General features: G+C 64.5%; 16 protein-coding genes across 16 annotated transcripts; 8 read left to right on the top strand and 8 right to left on the bottom strand.

The window, feature by feature from the left end:
• Nucleotides 1–415: 415 nt before the first annotated feature.
• Nucleotides 416–1331, top strand: OSTLU_35668 (predicted protein; the record flags this gene model as incomplete). The annotated part of the gene is made up of 2 exons (XM_001418799.1): nucleotides 416–993; nucleotides 1154–1331. 2 exons carry the CDS (start codon nucleotides 416–418, stop codon nucleotides 1329–1331), a joined length of 756 nt encoding a protein of 251 aa, XP_001418836.1.
• Nucleotides 1332–1387: 56 nt separating this feature from the next.
• OSTLU_87686 (predicted protein) lies at nucleotides 1388–2596 on the top strand (the record flags this gene model as incomplete). The annotated part of the gene is made up of 1 exon (XM_001418798.1): nucleotides 1388–2596. The coding sequence occupies one exon, from the start codon at nucleotides 1388–1390 to the stop codon at nucleotides 2594–2596; it is 1209 nt and encodes a 402-aa protein (XP_001418835.1).
• Nucleotides 2597–2904: 308 nt separating this feature from the next.
• OSTLU_46163 (predicted protein) lies at nucleotides 2905–3323 on the top strand (the record flags this gene model as incomplete). The annotated part of the gene is made up of 1 exon (XM_001418797.1): nucleotides 2905–3323. A coding segment is annotated over exon 1 (258 nt), but the record flags the coding sequence as incomplete, so codon positions are not given.
• Nucleotides 3324–3472: 149 nt separating this feature from the next.
• On the top strand, nucleotides 3473–4479 carry OSTLU_19583 (predicted protein; the record flags this gene model as incomplete). The annotated part of the gene is made up of 1 exon (XM_001418796.1): nucleotides 3473–4479. The coding sequence occupies exon 1, from the start codon at nucleotides 3721–3723 to the stop codon at nucleotides 4477–4479; it is 759 nt and encodes a 252-aa protein (XP_001418833.1). The 5' UTR covers nucleotides 3473–3720.
• A 107-nt stretch (nucleotides 4480–4586) lies between these two features.
• On the bottom strand, nucleotides 4587–5423 carry OSTLU_16004 (predicted protein; the record flags this gene model as incomplete). Its single annotated transcript, XM_001418572.1, has 1 exon — nucleotides 4587–5423. The coding sequence occupies one exon, from the start codon at nucleotides 5421–5423 to the stop codon at nucleotides 4587–4589; it is 837 nt and encodes a 278-aa protein (XP_001418609.1).
• A 1147-nt stretch (nucleotides 5424–6570) lies between these two features.
• Nucleotides 6571–7215, top strand: OSTLU_7084 (predicted protein; the record flags this gene model as incomplete). The annotated part of the gene is made up of 1 exon (XM_001418795.1): nucleotides 6571–7215. A coding segment is annotated over one exon (645 nt), but the record flags the coding sequence as incomplete, so codon positions are not given.
• A 170-nt stretch (nucleotides 7216–7385) lies between these two features.
• OSTLU_32459 (predicted protein) lies at nucleotides 7386–8228 on the bottom strand (the record flags this gene model as incomplete). The annotated part of the gene is made up of 1 exon (XM_001418571.1): nucleotides 7386–8228. One exon carries the CDS (start codon nucleotides 8226–8228, stop codon nucleotides 7386–7388), a length of 843 nt encoding a protein of 280 aa, XP_001418608.1.
• Nucleotides 8229–8761: 533 nt separating this feature from the next.
• Nucleotides 8762–9944, top strand: OSTLU_32458 (predicted protein). The gene is made up of 2 exons (XM_001418794.1): nucleotides 8762–8903; nucleotides 9282–9944. Exons 1-2 carry the CDS (start codon nucleotides 8782–8784, stop codon nucleotides 9799–9801), a joined length of 642 nt encoding a protein of 213 aa, XP_001418831.1. The 5' UTR covers nucleotides 8762–8781; the 3' UTR covers nucleotides 9802–9944.
• A 244-nt stretch (nucleotides 9945–10188) lies between these two features.
• On the top strand, nucleotides 10189–11190 carry OSTLU_32457 (predicted protein; the record flags this gene model as incomplete). Its single annotated transcript, XM_001418793.1, has 1 exon — nucleotides 10189–11190. The coding sequence occupies one exon, from the start codon at nucleotides 10189–10191 to the stop codon at nucleotides 11188–11190; it is 1002 nt and encodes a 333-aa protein (XP_001418830.1).
• A 1476-nt stretch (nucleotides 11191–12666) lies between these two features.
• Nucleotides 12667–13503, bottom strand: OSTLU_16000 (predicted protein; the record flags this gene model as incomplete). Its single annotated transcript, XM_001418570.1, has 1 exon — nucleotides 12667–13503. The coding sequence occupies one exon, from the start codon at nucleotides 13501–13503 to the stop codon at nucleotides 12667–12669; it is 837 nt and encodes a 278-aa protein (XP_001418607.1).
• A 390-nt stretch (nucleotides 13504–13893) lies between these two features.
• Nucleotides 13894–14955, bottom strand: OSTLU_32455 (predicted protein; the record flags this gene model as incomplete). The annotated part of the gene is made up of 1 exon (XM_001418569.1): nucleotides 13894–14955. One exon carries the CDS (start codon nucleotides 14953–14955, stop codon nucleotides 13894–13896), a length of 1062 nt encoding a protein of 353 aa, XP_001418606.1.
• Nucleotides 14956–16637: 1682 nt separating this feature from the next.
• Nucleotides 16638–17513, bottom strand: OSTLU_5951 (MC family transporter: aspartate/glutamate (Ca2+-activated); the record flags this gene model as incomplete). Its single annotated transcript, XM_001418568.1, has 1 exon — nucleotides 16638–17513. A coding segment is annotated over one exon (876 nt), but the record flags the coding sequence as incomplete, so codon positions are not given.
• A 1200-nt stretch (nucleotides 17514–18713) lies between these two features.
• OSTLU_92976 (predicted protein) lies at nucleotides 18714–19133 on the bottom strand (the record flags this gene model as incomplete). The annotated part of the gene is made up of 1 exon (XM_001418567.1): nucleotides 18714–19133. One exon carries the CDS (start codon nucleotides 19131–19133, stop codon nucleotides 18714–18716), a length of 420 nt encoding a protein of 139 aa, XP_001418604.1.
• A 184-nt stretch (nucleotides 19134–19317) lies between these two features.
• OSTLU_15997 (predicted protein) lies at nucleotides 19318–20130 on the bottom strand (the record flags this gene model as incomplete). The annotated part of the gene is made up of 1 exon (XM_001418566.1): nucleotides 19318–20130. One exon carries the CDS (start codon nucleotides 20128–20130, stop codon nucleotides 19318–19320), a length of 813 nt encoding a protein of 270 aa, XP_001418603.1.
• An 18-nt stretch (nucleotides 20131–20148) lies between these two features.
• Nucleotides 20149–20394, bottom strand: OSTLU_9462 (predicted protein; the record flags this gene model as incomplete). Its single annotated transcript, XM_001418565.1, has 1 exon — nucleotides 20149–20394. A coding segment is annotated over one exon (246 nt), but the record flags the coding sequence as incomplete, so codon positions are not given.
• A 260-nt stretch (nucleotides 20395–20654) lies between these two features.
• Nucleotides 20655–21286, top strand: OSTLU_32452 (predicted protein; the record flags this gene model as incomplete). Its single annotated transcript, XM_001418792.1, has 2 exons — nucleotides 20655–21038; nucleotides 21176–21286. 2 exons carry the CDS (start codon nucleotides 20655–20657, stop codon nucleotides 21284–21286), a joined length of 495 nt encoding a protein of 164 aa, XP_001418829.1.
• Nucleotides 21287–21333: the final 47 nt, after the last annotated feature.

The raw sequence follows: 21333 nt of genomic DNA, 5'->3' as shown, positions 1-21333 counted from the left end.
TCGCTCGACGAGTCCCCATCGCGGGCGTGCATGTAGTTCCAGTCCCGTCGCTTAAACCTGCGCGTCGCGTCGCCGTCGTCGTCGTTCGTCGTCAGTCGGTCGGTCGTCGCGGTCGGCGGCGGCGGTGAAAACCGTCCGCGCGCGCCTCGCCTCGCGCCTCGCGCGTCGCTCGAGCGCGCTCGACGCGCGACGCACATCGCGTTCGACGCCCTCGCGCGCGTTCGATCGTCGCGTCGGCGCGCGCGCGCGTGAGTGCGGCGTCAAAGCGCGCCGCACGGTCCCCGCGCGCATGCGCGCGACGACTCGCGCCTCGCGCGCGCGCGCCGCGCCGTCGCGCGGCGAGACGCGCGGCGCGCGCGCGCGACGTCTCTCTCGCGCGCGACGTCGCGCGATCGACGCGCGCGCGTCCGCGCCGATGGTCTTTGACGCCGTCGCGCAGTTTGTCGCCTCCGTCGACGAAACGCCGCGCGACGTCGCCGCGAGCGCGCTCACGACGATCGGCGCGTTCGTGTGGGTGAAAGCATTCGACGCGCTCGCCGATCGCGGGGCGTTCGCGTCGACGACGTCGAGGAAGTTGGTGCACGTGACGAGCGGGACGTTTTTCGCGTGCACGTGGCCGCTGTTTAGCGCGAGCGGCGCGGCGCGATTCTTCGCGGCGGCGATCCCGCTGGCGCAGGGGGTGCGATTATTCGGCATAGGGTCGGGGATGATTAAGAACGCGAGCGCGGTGCGGGCCGTGAGCCGAGAGGGGGGGAAGGAGGAGCTGTTGAAGGGGCCGTTGTATTACACGGCGGTGCTCGCCGCGTGCACGAGCGCGTATTGGCGGACGAATCCGATTGGAATAGTCGCGATGGCGATGATGTGCGGCGGTGATGGATTCGCGGATCTCGTCGGGCGGAAGTTCGGGAAAGGGAACGCGCTGCCGTGGAACGAGGAGAAGAGTTTCGCTGGGAGCGCGGGGTTCGTGGCGGGCGGATTCGGCGTCGCGAGCGGGTGCGTTTCGATTGATAAACGCGATTCGCGATTCGCGATTCGCGATTCGCGATTCGCGCGCGATATCGCTCGCGATGCGTCGGGGTGTGCTTTCGACGCGCGCGCGTCCGCTCGATCTCGAAGACTGACATCGCGCCGTTTCGTTTCGTCGCCGACGCAGATTATTGGCGTATTTCGACGCGTTTGGCTTCATCGAAGCCACGCCGACGACGTACTTTGTCACGCTCATCATCGCTTTCGCGTGCGCGCTCGTGGAATCGTTACCGATCACGTCCATCGTCGACGATAACTTTTCCGTCGCCATCACCGCCATCGCGTGCGGTTCGTTGTTATATTAGATTTCATTCGCGATATCGACGGCGTCACAGCGCGACGCGCGCGACGCGAAACCAACATGCACAGCTTTCACGGAACTTTCATTCGCAACTGCATCGTCACGCACGTCATCGACGGTAAGACCATCCGCGTGCTTCTCAACCCCGACGGCGGTCAGCAACGCTCGTCCACGGGCGACGGTTGGGAAGACTCGCTCGTCGTGGGCAGCGAACCCACGTCTCGCATACCGAGCGACGAGCTCGACGCGTCGAGCGTCGACCCGACGACGTGGGAGAAAGTGGACGTGCGGTTGATCTACGTCGACACCGAAGAATCGCTCGATGTGAAGAAGGAGGAGCAAGCGTACAAACCGATCACGCCGGCGGGCGTGGAGGCGTTCGATTGGCTCAAGAAGCGTCTGGGATCGGCGGCGGATGGTCGATGCGGCGACGTCGAGGTGGACATCGAATTCGACACCTGCGAGTTCATGACTTCGGTGTCTCGCGCGCGCGAGTACTCTCTCGATAAGTACGGACGCGTTCTCGCGTACGTATATCACAACGGCAACAGCGTCAACGTGGAAACCGTGCTGGCTGGTCAGTCTCCGTATTTCACGAAGCACGGCAGATCGAGACTCTATCACGGTGAATTCGCGCTCGCCGAGAAGCTGGCGATTGAGAACATTCGAGGAATCTGGGACCCAGCCGGAGCGTCTCTCGCATCGTTTGGCATGTTAGAGTACAGCCGGGACTACCGACGATTGTTGCCTTGGTGGAGAGAGCGAGAATTGTTCATCGAAGACTGGCGTCACTGGGGACATCTCGGGCTGACGAAGGACATTCTGAACCCGCGCGACGCGCGAGATTACCAAAAACTTCTAGTCGCCGCGGCTGCGCGCGAAAAGGCGACAATTTTAGTCGATCTTCAGCCGACGCAATCCAATCTTTACGACGGCGTCATGCAGCTCATCCGATACGAAGGCGGGAAGCAGGGATTGTGCATTTTCGCCGGCACGCGACGATATCCGTTTAACCTTTGGATGGACGACGCGAACTCGATGGAAAGCGGACGACTTCAGGCTTTACTCCACGCGCGCTACTGTCAGAACGCTCGCAACTTTTGCTTCATCACGGGAAGTCTCTTCATCTTTCACGCTAAAAATCGACCGCAGATGCTTTTGGAATCGTGCGAGCAAGTCAGCGATTTCCCGTTGCGTCCGGATGACATGTCGCAAAAGCTTCGAGGGCACCACCGCGCGGGCGCCGCCAAGTCCTCGCCCGCGGCGTGACGCCATCGCGCGCGCGAATCAAGACCATGACTCGACTTTCACTCCTCGATACGTGTGATCAAATCTCCAACTTTTTCCAGTTCGTCGCGCGTCAGTGCCCGCCTCGCGTCATGGGGGACAACAAGACCCTCGCCTCGCGGCTTCGCCAGATCCGCGATGTCGCCGGCTCCGTCGCCGTGGGCACCGTCGGCGGCTCCGTCGCCGCCGTGAGCACGCTCGTCCCGAGCGCGAGCGGCGCTATAGGTACGAACGACGCGAACGCGAACGCGACCCGCGCGAGAGATCCAACTGTCGACTAATCAACGCCTCGCGCGTCGCTCGCAGACACGCTGGTGATCAAACAACCCGACGGAGGACTCAGGGCGAGTCCGTTCTACGTGCGATTCGGTAACGCGCAGTCGTTCCTGCGAGGACGCGAAGCCAAGGTGGTGACGGTGACGGTGAACGGGACGCTGAGCGAGCTGACGATGCGGCTCGGATCCAACGGCGAGGCGTACTTCGCGGACGGTGTGGACGATTTCGACGACGACGAGGACGAAGATGAGGAAAGCGATATAGAGTTAGGAACCGGGGATGAAGACGAGGTCGGGGCGGTCGAGGCGCTGTCGGCGCTTCGATTAGAGACGCCGCCGAAGACGACGAGGCCGAGTACGTCGGGTTCGAGCGGGGACGTAGAAGACGGGAAACGTACGATGTCCGAAGAGGAAGTGGCGACGGCGGTGGATGCGTTACAAAGCGCCGGAATGACCGTGTTGCCCGCCGTGGAGTTGAGCTTGTGCGGGGGGAAAGTGGAGGAGTTCGACAAGCACTTGGTGACGCTCGAGCACTTCAAGGCGCACCCTGGGCTGATCGGACATTCTGGGCTCGTCGTGCGACCGCGACGCAGTCCGGCGGGACCACCCGCGAAGGCATTACCTTGGAGCGCGGCAGCACCGCACGTCTTGGCGCACCTCGCGTTCGGCACTCCTTTGCCATCGAACTGGAAGTTGACCTCGAACGGTCGCGTCAACGCGCCTGCGTCGCCTTTGGTCAACGCGCCAGGCGGATCGGTTGGTTTCGACGCGTTGACGTCGCCGAGACGAGGTCGTCGCGTACGTCGCGTGCAGTTAACGCAAGATGAAGTGATGTCGCTCGATCTCAAGCCCGGCACCAATACCATCTCGTTCGCGTTCAACTCGCGCGTGTGGGGATTGCAAGAGGTTTCGGCGTTCGTGTATTTATGGGATTGGAACATAAAGCTCGTCATCAGTGATGTCGACGGGACGATCACGAAGAGTGACGTCCTCGGCCATCTCGCACCGATGGTCGGTAAAGACTGGAGTCACGACGGTGTCGCGTCGCTTTACAGCAACATCACCGACAACGGATACAAGATGATGTTCTTGACTTCGCGAGCGATTTCGCACGCTTCGGGAACTAGAAAGTACCTGTCGTCGCTTCGTCAGGGCGACAAGACGCTCGCGCAAGGGCCGGTGATGTGCGCGCCGGATCCTTTGTCCAAAGCGTTGTTTCGCGAAGTCGTCACGAGGAACCCTCAGCGGTTCAAGATTCGATGCTTGCAAGACATTCGCAACTTGTTCCCACCCGGGTGGAATCCTTTTCATGCAGGGTTCGGGAACCGAGATACAGACGTGGAGTCTTACCTCGCCGTGGGCGTGCCTCAACACCGCGTATTCACGATCAACCCGAAAGGCGAGGTCGTGTGCGAGACGACAAAGCGAGTGAAGCAGTACACGTTGTCCGAGGTCAACGAGCTCGCGCACGAAATGTTCCCGCCCATTGAAGATACGTGCCCGGTGACGGGAAGCGTGGCGGAGGAACAATTCAACGACTTTAACCACTGGAAGAACCCAGTCGACGCGGACTTCGGGACACCGATTTGATTGATTCATCATGTACGATACACGCACATAGCAGCAGTTACAACTCTTCATAGCACATTCTAGATCAGATTCCTTCATTTCAGTCGTTCTCGTCACAGGCGCGCGCTTCATCGACGGCGCGGCATTGCGCGAGTATCAGTACGACGTCGATTCGCCACAACAACCTTCGCCGTAGAAGAGTTTAGCTTCGCTAATGCGCGCGATTCCGCTTTGCCGCACCGATCACACAGGTCTGACCCGAAGAATGGACTCTTCGAATCGTACGATCGACGCCAGTGGATTGAATTGTCGCCCTCGATCGCGCACCTCGAACACTTTCGAACCTGTCCATTCTTCAGTGTTTCGGTGCGTCTTCTATGGTACTTCGAAGCCGCTGGAGCGACCGGTGGTTTCTTTCGAATCGTCTTCCTCACGTGTAAAGCATTCTTCGGCTGCGTCGTCAATCTCGTCGTTGTCTCGCGCGCGTTTGCGCTGAAATCTCGATTGATTTCCCCGAGCACGTTCGCTCCCTCCTCGATCGACATATCATTCACCACTGCACCCGACTCGTTCTCGTCGTTCGCTGGGGGATCGGATTTCGGGCTATCGAATACCCAAAACCACGACGAAGTCGCGTTCTTCGCGTTCGCGTTTACGGCGCGGCGCGCCTTCGGCCTTCGGAGCGTCTTCCCCGTCTCCGTACCCTTCCCCGCGCGCTCGGGCGATCGCGATCGCTTGAACGGCTTAAATGCGCTGATCGCGGAGTGATACATCTTCTTTAGCGAGAACCCACGCGTCGAACTCGGCGCCGCGCTGTGCCCGGTGCCCGCGGTCGAGCGCGGCGCCGGCGGGAACCCCAAATCGCTCGGCACGTCGTAATACGGCGAATAGAACAGCGTGCGCGCCTCGCTCGGCGACCGCTCATCGTTTTCTTTCGTTTTCTCCGCGTCGCGCGCTTTCATCATCGTCGCGCGCGGAAATGACGCGCCCGCCCCGCGCGCGCGCGTTTCGCGTTCAAATTCAAATCTCGCGCGCGTCGTTCCCCTCGCCGCAGACCCTCGCGCGCGTCCGCGTCCATCGCCGCGCGCGCGAAGATGACGGAACTTAAGTGCGGCCCCGACGTCGACGAGGCCTCGTTCGCGGATTGGCTCGGCGGCACGCGCACGATTCTCGACAGCGACGCGGCGGTGGTGACCTCGCGCGTGGATATTCAACCCAAAGCGCGCGGCGGGCGAACGAGCGACGCGCGCGCGAAGCGACGCGACGGCGTCGACCGACGAAAGCGAGGGTCGTTCGACACCGCGTTCGCGATCACGCGAGGGGTAATGGAGAGCCTGAGCTCGAGCGGGCGGTCCTCGGGGCGGGCGACGCCGGCGTCGTCGGAACGAGGCGCGGCGAGAACGGGCGCGCCGCGGCGTCGAGACGCGGGAACGGTCGAGGGCGCAAAACAACGACGCGGAGGATGGCTGAAGTGTTTCGGTTCGCCGTCGAGCGCGATAGGGGAGAATTTTGGAGACACCGTCATTCCCGTGGCGTTGCGGGAGGTTCGATCGCGCGAGGTCGAGAAGTCGGCGGTCGATCCGCCGTCGACCGGGGCGTCCACGAACGTTCGGCGCGCGTCGCCGTCCGCGATCGCGCGCGAGGGTTCCTCGGTTTTGGTGCATCAGCGACGTCGGGTGTCGGAAACCGCGAGCGAGGGCGCGATTGAGACTCCGACCCGTCGCGCGGCTCGTCGAGGCGGCGGCGCCGACGTCGGCGGCGCGGCGTTCGCGACTCCCAATGTCGCGCGTTTCGGCGCGCTCGATCGCGATGACGCTCTGGCGCGTTTATTGGATGATGATGACGACGGTTCGAGCGCGCGATCGCACCGTTCGGCGCCGTCGCCGTGACGATTCCGGCGACGCGGTCGCGTCTATCCATCCGTCCGACTTTTTCCTAGGACGTTTGACGCCCTTCGCGCGTCACTCCTCGACGCCGGCGCGGAATTCAGCGACGATGGCCACTCGAGATCTCGACGCGGCGAAGAATGCGTTCGAGAGCGCCGACGCGGCGGCAAGCCGCGCCGCGCACGACAGCGAAATAGAAGCCGGTCACGCGGGGGAGGCTGGCAAGTACGTCAAATCTCTCGTCTTCGGCGGACTGGACGGCACCATCACGACCTTTGCCGTCGTCGCCGCGAGCAAGGGTGGCGGGCTGAGCACGGAAGTCGTGCTTTTGATGGGATTCGCCAACCTCGTGGCCGACGGTATATCCATGGGGTTCGGAGATTACCTTTCGAGCAAGGCGGAGCTCGACTACGCGAAGACGGAAAAGAAGCGGGAGAAATGGGAATTAGAAAACTATCCAGAGGGAGAGAAACGAGAAATGATTGAGCTTTTCATGGCGCGCGGCGTGAGCGAAGAGGACGCGACGATGGTGATCGAGCGCTTGGCAAAGTATAAAAACTTCTTCTTGGACTTGATGATGGTCGAGGAGCTCGGGTTAATGCCGCCGGATGAAACGGATTCACCGGCGAAGAATGGGCTGGTGACGTTTTGCGCGTTCGCGCTGTTTGGTTTCGTTCCGCTCGTGCCGTACGTTTTCGGGCGAGCGATCGGAGGGGCGAACGGGGACGCGCTCTTCGGGTTGGCGTGCGGACTCACCGCGATGACGATGGCCGCTTTGGGCGCGGCCAAAGCGAAGTTCACGAATCAAAACGTCACGAGTAGCGCGCTGTATATGCTCTTGAACGGTACGCTCGCCGCGGCGTCCGCGTATTTGGTTTCATTCGCCATCTCCAAGGCGTTGAACGTAAACGTTTAACGTCAGCACCGTAGAACACACACATAACTTTTCTTAGCAAAGCGCATTTTTTAATTACAAACCGTACGTGTACACGTCATTCGCGGCAGCCGCGCGCGCGCTGTCTATGTGCTAAGACGCGAGGGCTAGGTCGCCATGCACGTGACGTCAAAGTCCTCGGGCGCGACGAGCTTGATGAAGTCGTTCATCGCGCGCTTGGCCTCGGCGGGCGAACGCGCCGTGAGCTCGTATATGCTATTCAAGTTTTTCACCACACTCGGAGAGATGAACGCGCGCGCCTTTGAATTCACATCAGCGTTCACGACGTTCGCCAAACCGCTCTCTAGAAGCGCGCGCGAAGAATTCAAATCGCCGTCGTACACCGCCGCCACCGCCGAGTTCACCTTGGCCGCGACGTCCGTCTCGCCCTTCGCCATCGCCGCCGCGAACGCGGTCCTGGCTTCGGGAAACCTCAACCCCGTGAGAAAGTAATCACCGCGATCGCGCAACACGCGCCCGCGCTGCGCCTCCGTCGCCGCCTCGCCGAGCGCCGCCGTCTTCTTCTCCGCCGCCTCGAAACACAGCCGCGCGCCCTCTAAGTCTCCCATCATCAAGTGCGCGCGTCCCGCCGCGGAAAAGTGCGCCGGTTCGTCCGGTTCGCTACGCGCCAACGCATCGAGCCACACGAGCGCGGCGCGCGGATCATCGCCCAACATGTGTCGTCTCGCCACCCCCCTCGCCGCCGCGTCGCGTCTCCGCCGCCACGCCTCTCGCGCCTCCGCCCCGCGCGCCTCCCGCGCCTCTCTCGCGCACATCGCGTGCACCGCGCACATCGCGTCCAACGAGCCGCGCGCATCGTTCAAATGATACGGCAGTTCCGCGCGAAGCGCCGCGAGCGCGAACGTCGCGTCGTCGTCGTCGTCGTCGTCTCGCCCCACCGCCGCGCCGTCCAGCGCCGCCTTCGCCTCCGCGCGTCGTCCGCGCGCCATCAGCGCCCGCGCGCGCGCGACCGCGTCCCGCGCGCGTCCACGACGCGCCGTCGTCGTCGCCGTCGCGTCGTCGTCGTCGTAATCATCGTCGCCTCGCGCGCGTCGCTCGCGAACCGCGCGCGCGGCGTCCGCGAGCGCCGCGCCGGGCGCGCCGCGCGCGACGTCGTCGTCCATCGCGGCTCGCCGACGCTCGCCCGACCCGACGCGACGCGCGCGCGCGTCTCGCGGCGCCGCTACCGACGGATGCGATGTCGACGCCCGCGCGCGCGCCGCGCGTAATACATGGGCTTCAGATCGAGTACAATATAAGACGAACGTCTCGCGACGCGCGAAAGCGCGCGAACGATAAACCCGCGCGCGCATGAATGAAACCCCGTCCCGAATGGCGCACCGAACGATGACGCGGCGCAGGCGGCGACGACGATCGCGACGTCTCGATGGGCTTACGCGCGTCTCGACTACGAGCCGTGGGGCGAAATAAACGCGCGACGACGCGCGACGACGCGCGACGACGCGCGACGACGCGTCGACGACGGCACACCGCGACGAGACGATGATCGCGCAAACGCTCTCCAACGTCGCGCGACCGCGCGTCGTCGCGCGCGCGCGCGCGACGCAAAAATCCACCGCGGCGCGCGCGCAGTTCGGCGCCGTGAGGGGGTTCGATCCGTTGCGGTGCGTGGGGGATGAATGGGCGACGCGCGACGCGAACGGGACGCGATCGAGGGCGGATGACGACGCGCGAGGCGACGCGCGAAACGATGCGCGGGACGCGCGGGACGCGCGATGCGATGCGAATGGCGAGGGATGCGTCGGTGGAGCGGGCGGGTATCGGGGGTCGGCGCGGCGCGCGACGCGCGGGCGGGCGACGAAGCGCGACGGGATCGCGATCCCCCCATGATAAGATAGGGTTTGGCGCGGGACGACGGACGCGCGCGCGCGGACGCGCGAGACGACGGATGAGGATCGGCGCGGCGGTGACGGCGGCGTGGACGCGCGCGCGAGGGCGAATGAATGAAGACTGACGAAGCGACGATTCGCGCGCGATCGCAGTGTCTCCCCGAAGGCTCGCGGTAACTTCCAAGTCGTCGCGTCGGTGACGAAGAAGCCCGACTTGTCCGACCCGGTGCTCCGCGCCAAGCTCGCCAAGGGCATGGGTCACAACTACTACGGCGAACCGGCGTGGCCGAACGATTTACTCTACATTTTCCCGGTCGTTATCCTCGGTACCATCGCGTTGTGCATCGGCCTCGCGGTGATGGAACCGACCCAGCTCGGCGAGCCGGCGGATCCGTTCGCCACGCCGCTCGAAATTTTGCCGGAGTGGTACTTCTTCCCGACTTTCAACGCGCTTCGCGTGATCCCGAACAAGCTCCTCGGTGTCCTCTCCATGGCTGCCGTGCCGGTTGGTTTGATCACCGTGCCGTTCCTCGAGTCGATCAACAAGTTCCAAAACCCGTTCCGCCGACCGTTGGCGATGACGGTTTTCTTGGTCGGTACCTTCTACGCGATTTGGATGGGCATCGGTGCCTGCCTCCCGATCGACAAGGCGATCACTCTCGGCGTCTTCTAAGCAGACGTAGCGGATGTCGTGACACGAGAAATTTCATTTACGCTCTTACGTGGTGACTATTCTCAATTACTTTAGAAGGGGAGCGCGCGACGTCGTGATTGGCGTTGGATAGCTTGTAAAATCCATTTACGATTTACATTTACTCTGCTCCTCGCGCACGGCACGGTGCACGATTGGTGTCGACTAGCTTCCAGTGAAATCCACGCGCGCTCGGCTATTCGTCGCGCGAGCCGAGACGACGCGACGGCGCCTCGAACTTCACAACGCGACGCCATGGTACCGCACGCGAATCAGCCGCCGTCGACCGTAGATATCGCTCACACACACGCGCTCGACGCCCGCACGCGCGCCCTCGACGACGCGCTCGCGCGCGAGCGCCCCGCTGGGATGAACTCGTTGTTGAAGGTGTGCACGTGGAACGCGCAAATGTTGCCGGGCGTGTTTGCAGGTCAAGGAGGGACGAGAACGGACATCGCGAAGCGCGCGCACGCGATGGCGAATAACATTCTGTGCTGTTCTCGAGCGGACGCGATCGACGTCGTGTGTTTGCAAGAAATGTGGGAAGTCGAAGCGGCCAAGGCTTTGAAAGTGGCGCTGCGCGAGGAGTTTCCATTCGTTTACGCCCCGAGCGCCCGATGCGGGTTGATGATCGCGTCAAAATTCTCGATGGTGTGCAACCACTTCACTGCGCTACCGGCGAAAGGGGTCGAGAGATTGTCGTTCACCAAAGGCGTGAGCACGAGCTTTTTGCGCTTGACTGCGGCGGAGGACCCGACGACGCGAGTCGCCATCGTGCTCAACACGCACCTGCAGTCCGACTACTGGTCATCCGGGCGAGACACGCGTGCGAAGCAGATCTCGTGCATCAAGGACGTGGTGCATCGCGCGGAGATGGAATGCGCGGGTAACGGGTACGAGGTCGATCGGATTATGCTCGTCGGCGACTTGAACATCGTCGCTGGCTCGGGCGAGTACGAAGATCTGATGAACAAATTTCCCGGATCCGTCGATCTCATGGCGCCGTTGACTGATATCGATGGATCGATCGCTGGACGAGAAGGATCGACGAGAGGTGTCGACCGAAGTTTTCGTTTGACCTTTCCCGTCGCGCGTTGGCGGCACGTCGTGTTGCCGTGTCTCGGCGAGTCGCGATACATCGATTTAGTGCCGAAAGTCGTCCTCGACTACGTCATCGACCTCTCATCGATGGTCACGCGCGGCGTGCCGCTGCACCACAGACACGCAGACTCTGGCTACGTACACCATGCGATGTGTCGAGACGCTCGGGGGTTGGCTCTCAGCGATCACTACCCAATCGTGGCCGTGTCGCGGAAATTCCCCGATTGCAAAGCGACGCGGCCACAACGGCCGACGGCGCTCGCGGCTTGACGATGATAGAACTACAACAACTACTGATACTGGTGAATTACTGTTGCTACTGGTGTGCTACGATTGCGAAGCGTCGCGCTTCACGGCGTCGCCTCTTCGGGACGTTTTCCCTTGAGCGCCGAAGCCTGCAGTTGTCGCTCGACTCGATCGCTAAACGGCGTCGTGCGCGTGGGAACCTCGGCGTCTTCGGGGAAGTCATTCGTCACCCGCGGAGAGCGCGGTGTCGTGTCCCCCGCGCCGCCGTCCTCGTCCCTCAGCCTCTCCGACACGCTCGTCGACACCGACATCGCCGTCGCGCTCGCCGCGAACGCCGACCCGAACGACGCTCGACTCATCGCGTCCACCGAATCGTTCGCATCGCACAGCGGCGGCGACACCGAATTCGCCCTCCGCACGCCTTTCAACTCGATCGCATCGCTCGTGCTGTCCACCAATCCCGTGACGTACCGCCGATCCAACACCGCGCCGAACGTCGTGTGCGTCGCCCCGCGTTCTCGAATCTCCCGCAGCGTCGCGTCGTCCCGCCCTCCCGCGCCCAGTCCTCGCATCCTTCGCTCGTCCGACATCCCCTCCATCAATCTTTTCCGCACCGCGCGCTCCTCCGCGAGCATCACCGCGTGCGCTCGCCGTTCCGTCGCCGATCGTCTCGCCGTCGCCTCCCAATCCGCCTCCAGCGCCCGCACGCGTCGCGGCAACCCGTCCGCGTCGCTCGCGCGCGCCGCGCCGTCGCCCTCGTCCCAGTGTCGCGGCGTCGGCACGCCGTCGCTTCGCTCGCGCGCCTTCCCGTCGCCGCCGTCCACCGCCGTCGTCGTCGTCGTCGTCGTCGTCGCGCTCGAGTCGCGCGATTCGACGCCGTCCGTCGTCTCGCGCGACGACGCGGGCGCGCGCGACGCGCACGCGCCCATGTCGCGCGCGCGCCTCGGGCTCGCCCTCGCGCTTTGCGACGCGTTCGCTTCGCGTCGCGTCGTCTTCGCGATGTGCCGCGGCCGCACTCGTCGCCGATGGGCGCGTGCGCGTCGTCGTCGTCGCGCGCGGCGCGTCGCGCGCGCCCAGGCGCGTCGACGCGACCCGACGACGAGCTGCGCGCGGCGCTCGACGCGTGCGCGCGCGCGATGGCGACGAAACTCGAGCTCGAGCGCGCGCTGCGACGAGGATTCCTGGCGCTCGCGCGCGCGCGACGCGACGACGGACGCGCGTGCGTCGCGGTGGACGCGCGGCGCGCGCGAACGCGCGTGATCGAAGCTTTGGAGGGACGACGCGCGACGGCGACGGCGGCGGCGTCGAATCGCGCGCCGCGAGGGCGGGCGGTTCGCGAGGCGAAGGCGGCGTTCGAGGACGCGGCGCGGTTGGCGTGCGAGGCGTGCGACGCGGACGACGCGGTGCGAGCGCTGACGTGATCGATCGCGCGAACGCTCGCGACGGCGTTGCGTTATTATGAGTCGTATGTTACACGATGCGCGGCGACGCGGCGCGCGGTTAGACGTCGTGCGTCGCCGGTTTGCGGTCGGCGCACGTCTTGGATATCAACCCGCGAACCAACGAAGAGACGACGCCGGCGATGAACACAGCCACCATGAAACACACGAGCACGAACACGGGGAGCTCTCGCTTGGACGCGGTGAGAATCATGTCGACGCCGACCGCGACCAAGGTCGCGGCGACGGCGTAGTTCAAATCCGGGAAAATCTCCACCGTGCCTTGCAACTGCGGGTACAACGCGCGCACCAGGAGCACGGCGCAACAATCGCCGCAGACGACCGCGAGCAAGTCCGTGTGACCGACGACGTAAATGGTAGACACGCCGTCGATGCAAAACATCAAATCCGACGCCTCGATGAAGACCATGACCAAGATGAGCGGCGTAAACTGCAACGCCCCATCCGGCGTACGCACGTAAAACGCGCTCCCTTCGTATTTCGTCGACATCCTATTCCCGAAGCACCCCCGCACCCCCTTGACTATCCAATTTGAACTCAAATCATCGTTATCGTCGTCGTCTTCCGAGAAGTACGCCACGCACACGCCTTGATAAATTATGAACACGCCGATGAGCACGAAGAGCACGCGCACGTACGTGTACACGCCGTGAAAGCTCAAAAACAGCGTCACGCGCACGACGAGCATGATGGGCAAACCGGCGACCAGAATTCCCGGCCTTCGACTCGGCGGCACCTTGAACGTGCCGAAAATTTGATGAAACACCACCAAGTTATCGAGGCTCAGCATCGTCTCCACCGCCGCGCTTCCGATGAACGCGCTCATGAGCTCCTTCTTCTCCGCCTGCGTGCTCGTCGTCCCCCAGAGCACCGTCATGACCGCCGCGCTGATGGCGACGAACATGAAGATCTGAAACGACGGCAGTCGACTGACGACGTCGTTATAACCGCCCAAACATCCCGGGTCTCGCTTTCCCCACACCGAGCGCGAGCTGTCGAAGTGCGCGTCGTCATCGTCGCCGTCGATGAGACGAGACGTGTCCGTCTCGAACGCGCTCACTTTCGTTTCACTCTTTTTCGCGGACATCGCGCGATGGGCGCCGCGCGCGAGACGTGACGCGCGCGATGTGACGCTCGATCGCATCGGGTTGTTATTTTAGTGTTCAGTCGGAGACGACGTCGACCGGGACGAAGAGACGCGCGTTCTGTGCGTCGTGTACGAAATCTAAAAGTCTAAAAACAATCAATCAATCAATCAATCGCGCGCTCACTCGTTCGCTTCGATGGTTTCGAGCTTGGTGACCGCGTCGCGCTGCTCCGTCTCGCCTCCGCTGCGACTTCGCGTGAGCGCGCCGCCGAGCGCGGAGACGCGCTTGGATTTTTGCTGCGTCACTCGGCTTTGCATCGCCTCCAAAGCGGCGGCTGGGTCGTCCTTGTTCGCGATGAACAGTGCTTGGAGCGCGGCCATGGATTTAGGCATCTTGTCCACGTCGACGGCGATCGCCGCGAAAGAGTTCGCCATTTTCCAGAGCTCGTCGTCGGCGACGTCGCACTCGGCGTAGAAATGCTTGTAATACGCCGCGATTTGCTCTTTGCTGGGCGCGTCGAAGCGCATGAGGACGTCGAAGCGTCCGGGTCGAATGAGCGTTGGGTTTAACGACAACTTATCTCGACACGTCAGGAAAATCAAGCGACCGTCGACGGCGGTGACTCCATCGAGCAAAGAAAGCGTCGACGAAACGGACAAATTTCCCGTGCTCTCCGGCGCCGGCTCTCGAAATACCGCGTTCGCGCCGGGCGCGTCGACGTCGTCCAGGAGAATGATCGATCGTCTCTGCGTGTTCGAGAAGAGCCAGTGTAAGCCTTCATCGTCCAATCGTTCATCGCTAAGCCGAATGGTGTACAGAGGCAGTTTAAAGTGCCCGGCGAGCGCGAACACGAGCGACGTTTTCCCAGTACCGGGGAGACCGTGAAGTAGGTAACCGCGATGCCACGGCAAACCGCGATTGACGTACCAACGCTCGCTCGACAAGAAATCGTCGACATCGGCGACGAGCCGTTCCCTAGCGCCCGGAGGCAGCACCACCGTTTCTAGAGGTCGACTCGGTTTCTCGCGCAAGATCCACTGTTGTTGAACTCGTTGCACGTGAGACGGTTGACGTCCCGGCGTCGTCGTCTCGTGATACTGCGTCACCGTCTTCGGCATGTACACAGACGTGTGCTCGCTGCAGCGCTGTTGTTGGTGCTTCTTTTTCGCGGCCCGACCCCTCTTCATCAACTCGAACAAGCGCTCCTTCATGCGAGCCTCGGATTGGAAAAGCCGATACATCTTCACCTCAAACTGATCGCCCAACGAGTCTCCGTCCCCGCGTCCCGGCGCGTTCCTCTCTCGCTGACGCACGAAGTCGTCGTACCAGGAACCATCCGTCTCGTCGCCGTCGCCGCGTCTCGAAGCGTTCCCGGATCGATGCGCGACGCGCACCGACTTCCCGTCGACGCGCGTTCGAATCGCGCTTCCCCCCACGAGCGCATCCAGTCTGACGCCGCGCAGCGATCGATCCTGCGGCGTTCCGGAGTCACCCTTTCGCGCCTCGCTCGCCCGCGCGGATTGAAATCCTTCGTACGCGTACCTCGCGCGAAACTCGCACGTCGACGACTCGCGCGAAAAGTATTCCTCCACGAACGCGCGCACGTCCTCGTACTCGTCGTCGTCGTCCTCGTACGCCCCTCGCGCGACGACGAACGTCATGAACACCGCGCGATCGACCGCGACGACCGCGCGCCGCGCCAGCGCGCGCCCGACGCTCGCGAAGTAACGCGAAAGGCTGAACATCAACCCACCGCTCACGAGCGCGTTCGTCGTCATCGCGCCGTACATCGCGCGCGTCAGCGCCCGTGCGCGCGCCGCGACGATCGCCGCGAGCATCGCGAGCGTCGGCGCGAGGCGCGCGACCGCCTCGCGCGCGTCCATGCGCGTCGAGAAGTGCCGACGGTTCGTCCGAGAGCGCGCCGCACTCGCCCGCGCGCATGATTGGAGCCGTCGCGCGCGCGATCGCGATGCTCGCCGCGCGATTCGCGCGCGCGATCGGATGTTTTTTGCTGCGCGCGACGCGCGTCGCGCGGAGGCGTCGAGCGGACGCGGTCGCGCGCGACGCGCCGTCGTGTCTGCCGTCCAAATTTCGCAGAACTCGAACCGGCGCGTCGGAGTGGCCGACGAGCGTCGAGGAGGCGACGGCGGTCGATCCGCTTCGAGAGCTCCTCGAAAAAACGCGAGAAGTCGCTCCCGAGACGATGCGGAGCGTTCGGAGCGACCGGGCGGTTCGCGTGACGTTTATGAACGTGTACGACGCGCGGCGCGACGAGACGGCGAATCGACGACGGGACGGCGAATCGACGACGGGACTGACGAATCCACGATCGACGCTCGAACAGGACGGACGAACCCGTGCGGGCGTATTGGCTGGCGTACGATGGACGGGTGAAGGCGTACAACGTGTTGCAGCCGGGCGAGAAGCGCGAGCAGAGGACGTACGATTCGCATCCGTGGACGTTTCTTTCGTGCTCGCGATCGAGGCAGCGATGCGTGGTGAACGATTCGTTCATCTATCGCGTCGTCGCGCGCGAGGATGAGATGGATTACGACGAGTGGGATCAAATCTGGACGAAGAGGGAGGAGGTGGAGATTCGCCGACCGACGATGGAGACGTGGTCGATCGAGAATCATTCGACGTTCTGCGACGCTTTTAAACTCGCGACGCGCGCGTTTTTGTTGGCGCACAAGAGACTCGAACGCGAGGGCGACGGACGCGATCTCGGGGCGCTTCCGACGGATCTCATGGTGGAAATCATCGAACGCGCGGCGCCGATCAAGCCCAAGTACGTGTGGCCGACAGCCGAGACGAATACGACGACGACGTGATTTCGCAGACTACTTTCTCTCCTAATACAACGTGATTCAACTACTTTCTCCAGCGTGCGCGCGATTCAAAGACGACCCGTGTCCACCCCAGCCAGTCGCTTGAGAAACGCGTACGACGTGTACGTGATCGCGACGCCCGGCGCGACTTTGGCGAATTCAGGGAGGATGCCGCGGTACAGTCCCGTGACGCCCTCCTTCGCCAACACGCGCTTAAATACACCGACAAAACTGTCACCTCGCACGGCGTCGCGCATCTGCATTCGGCGTCGCACGAGATCGATGGGGAAAGTCGCCGTGGCGCTCACGACGGCGGCCGCGCTCCCGCTCGCCAAATCGACCGCCATCGGATACATCCCGTGATCGAGCGATTGCAAGTGATTTCTCAACGTCTCGTACGCCGCAAAGTTGAGCGCCAAGTTCGGCCCGACGCCGATCAGCGTCGGTTTCAGACCGCGGTACAAGCCTTTCGTGCCTTCATCGCGCAAAATCTTCATGAACGCGTCGGCGATGCCGTTGTAATGCTTGACCGTCGTCTGCGCGGCGAGGCGCGTGCGAATCAAATCCAAGGGATACGTCAGCGTGCACGCGATGCAGCCCGCGCTCCCGCCCGCGAGCAAGCGCTGCGCGAACCCCCACTTAAACGCCCCCACCGCTGGGTCGCCGTTCTCGTCGAAGTGTAACGTCGTCATCACTTTATCCAGCACGTTCATGATTTGCTCGTACGCGTAAAAGTTGACGGCGCTGTACGGCAGGCGATGTATGATCGTCACCCCGTTCCCCTTCCAAAGCGCCGTCACTCCCTCCGTGGCGACGATCCGTCGCAGCGAGCTCACGATCGACGCTCGTCCCGCCGCGGCCTCCCACCCCGGCACCGCGTTCGTCCCCTGCAACTGGTTCAAAATCGTCAACCTCGCCAACGGCGCCGTGCACGACTTACTAAACGCCCCCGCGATCCCTCCGCACACGAGCAGCTTCGTCGTATCGTTCACCGACGCGTAATTCATCGGATTCACCCGCTCGTACCGTCCCTCGCGCGCCTCCTTCGCCTTCGCTTCCCCCTTCGTCCCGTCGTCGTCGTCCCGCGTCCCGCTCGCGTCCTCCCTCGCGCGTCCCCGTCCCAACCACCCCGCCGTCGTCCCTTTCTTCGCCTCCACGAGCGGCGGCAGCGACGACGGATCCGACGTCGACACCCCCATGCCCTGCGTCATCCTCGCCCGCGCGCCCGCGCGCTCGCGCCGCGTCTTCGCGAGGTCGACTTTCAAATCGCGCGCGCGATCGATCCCTCCCTCCCTCGACGCGCGGCGCCGTTCGCCGCCGCCGTCGCGCGCGTCGTCGTCCGACGGCGCCGCGCGCCGATTCGATCGCGCGCGTCGTCGGCGCGTCGCCGCGACGTCGTGTGCGGCGCGATCGAATCGATCCTTCGCGCGGACCTTCGCCCGCAGTGGTCGACGCGCGCGAATCCATGGGCGTCATCGCCGATCGCCCGACGCACGACGTCGTCGATCGCGCGCCGAGTTTCGGCGCCGTCGGTGCGCGCGACGCGACAAAGCGCGACGCGACGACGCCGCGCGACGCCGCGCGACCGTCGATCGGTGACACCGACGGCGACGCCGCGCGGCGACGACGCGAACGGACGACGCGAACGGACGACGCGCGAACCGTCGATGCGTTCTCGCGCGTCGACGACCGACGCGCGACGCGCGACGGGAGACTGACGGAAGCCGTCGGGACGACGCGCGCGCGCAGCGAGCAACTTTAACGCGACGGACTACCGGGACGTACTCCTGGGCGCGAGCGCGGGCGGTGGATTGGGATGGATCGTCGGCGGCGGCGCGCGGGCGAAGGTGTGCATGCGAACGCCGACGGCGGTCACGATGGGGGGACTCGGGCTGGCGTTCGGGGTGATGTACGCGACGCAGAGCAGCGCGGCGCGATTGATGGGGTTTCGGCCGAACGCGTAGACGCGCGGAGCGACGCGATTTGTAGCATACGAACGAGCGACGCGTCGAACGCGGACGTCGTCGAACTCGAAACTAATCCAACGCGTGGTGTTACAGCGGTGCGACGTCGCGCGCCGAGACGCGAGACGCGCGTTAAAAGTCGCGAGCGACTCGGCGAGCGCGCGGTATTATTAGCCGCGGCGACGCGCGTCGATTCGCGTCGTCGGCTCAGCCCTTGGTCCACGCTCGGAGCGGCATCCCGATCAACACTACGAGCGCCAGCACCAGCGCGATCGCGACCGCGAACTTCAACCGTCGGTTCGCGCGTTCGGTGAAGTAGTCGCCGACGCTCGCGAGCGCTCGCGATACTTTCCCCCGCGAGACGCGCGGCGCGAGCGGCGACGTCGACGCGCGCGCGACGCCGCCGTCCGACGTCTCGGCGAAATCACCCAGCGCGCGCTCGACGTCGACGTCGCGCGAGATCAAGCCGTCGGTGCTGCACGAGCTGTCGGTGCGCGCGTGATTTCGCGTCGGGGCGCCGAATCCGAGGGGAATTCGCGGTAAATCGCCCACGGAATCCGCGCGTTCGCTCGCGAGGGGGCTCGAGGACGCCGAGTCGGCGCGCGCGAGCGACCCGGACGGCGACATGGCGCGAGCGCGGCCGGACGCGATGGAGCGAGCGCGGCGGACTGACGGTGACCCGAACGGACAGTTGAAACAGACAGACGTCGCGAGGCGAGCGCGACGAGCGCGACGGGTCGCGCGCTCGAGGCTACGCCGCTAGTGTGGAATGAAAACGCTAAAACTAATATCCTACTGTAACGATATGAAACTATGTTTTCGAGCGCGAGCGCGGATGCGGACCGAGCGGGCGCTCGAGAAATTTTTTGATGGCTCGCGCGGCGACGCGCGCGACGTCGGCGCGGAGGCCGATGCGGTGGGCGATTTCGGGAACGTTGATCCCCGACGCGTTCACGGTGGCGCGCGCGCGTTCGCGTTTGCGCTCGAGCTCTCGCGCGGCGAGGGCCTTGGCCACGTCCACGGAGATTCGAGCGGTGAAATCGTCGGCGACGGAGAGAAGCAGCTTCGCGGCGGCGCTCGTCATCGAATACTCGATCGACGCTTTGCCCACGCGCGAGCGCGCGTCGATGATGACGGCGATCGACCGCATCATCATGTCGTCCAGCGCTTCCGCGCTCACACACTCGGCGGTGGCGGAATATTTCGGAAGCGTCGGCACGGCGTTGGCGACGAAACCTTCGTCCTCGGGAAGCGCGTCGTCGTCGTCGTCGTCGTCGTCGTCGAACGCGCGCGCACCGACGCATGCATCGACGTGATCTTCGCTCGCGCGCATGAACTCGAGCATACCGCGCGCGCTTCTCGGTCGACACGCGCGTCGCATTCCCACGGGCGCGTCCGCGAGCGCCTTCGCCCGAAGCACTCGCCGCACGCGCGTCTCCAGCGTCCGTTTCCTCCACGATTTCGTTCCCGGTTCGTCCGCATCGTTCTCGCGCGTTTCTTCGCTCTCGCTCTCGCTCTCGCTCTCGCCCTCGCCCTCGAGCGTCTCCCCTCGCTCGACGCGCGCCGCGTACGCCGCCACGCGTTCGCACGTCTCGAAATCCACCCGCGGCACGTGCCGCAGCATTTCCTCCCCCGCGCCGACCACCGCGCGCGCCATTTTCGCCACCGTCGACCCCGCGCCGTTGTACGCCACCGCGTTCGCCTCCATCAGCGCCAGATCCTCCGCGAACGCGTCCTTGCTCGCGTACGCGCTCGCGCCGGCGCGCGCGCGCATCGTCGCCACGTCGATCGGCCGCTCGATCACCGCGTAGTAATCCGGCGCGTACCGCGCGTCCACCGGCACGGCGAACGGCTCCGCGTCCTCGTGCGCGCGCAGCTCGGCGAGCAGGGCGTCGAGCGCGACGTCGAAACGCCTGCGCAGCGGTCCGCGTCGCGCGTCTCGCGCGTCGCGCGTCGTCGCGTCGCCGCGCGACGCCGCGCACGCGCGCGCCCACCGCGCGTAATCGCGCGCGTCGCCCTCGAGCGAGGCGTACGGTCGCGCTCGAGCGCGCGCGTGCGCGGCGTCGCCGTCGCGCGTCGGCATCGACGCGCGTCACTGTGCGACACCGAATCGTCGACGCGCGGCGTCGCGCGCGCCCGCGCGCTCGCATGGCGCGCGCGTCGACGCGACGCGACGCTCGCGGCGCGCGCTCGGACGCGTCGCGACGACGCGCGACGACGCGCGACGACGCGGCGTCGACGAATCTTTTCGTGCCGCTGGCGGTCGTCGGCGCCGTCGCGTTCGCGCTGCTGCGACGCGCGCTCGGACGCGGCGGCGCGCCGGCGACGACGCGAAAAACGCCGACGAAAGCGCCGTCGAGCGCGTCGCGCGCGGCGACCGCGGCGCTGCCGAGACACGCGCGGAGCAACAACAAGAAGAACAGGGCGCGACGCGCGGGAAAGCGCGAGCTCGCCGAGGCGCGACGACGCGAGGAAGACGTCGCGAGGGCCAAAAGCGAGGCAAAGGCGCGAAAGGGGAACGACGTGCCGAAGGTGCGCGCCGCGGACGACGACGCGGGCGCGCGAACGCGCGAGGATTGGACGACGCGAGACGCGAATCGGGACGCGAACGGACGCGCCGACGGACCGACTGACGACGACGACGACGACGACGGCGCGCGACGACGCAGGATAAGGACGTCGTCGGCGGTGAGGCCGGTAAGACGTTTACCACGACGTCGCACGTCAAGACGTCCGCGTGGGCGCACGATATCGACGCTCGCCGCGCGAGCGGCGCGTAATGCGAGACGAGTCTCAAACCCTGAACGCGTTAAACATCGCTTCGACA

This window comes from Ostreococcus lucimarinus, chromosome 7 (genome assembly GCF_000092065.1).
Source record: "Ostreococcus lucimarinus CCE9901 chromosome 7, complete sequence".
NCBI lineage: Eukaryota > Viridiplantae > Chlorophyta > Mamiellophyceae > Mamiellales > Bathycoccaceae > Ostreococcus > Ostreococcus sp. 'lucimarinus'.
The sequence above is the reverse complement of the archived record's forward strand: the minus strand, read 5'-3'. Positions and strand labels throughout refer to the sequence as shown.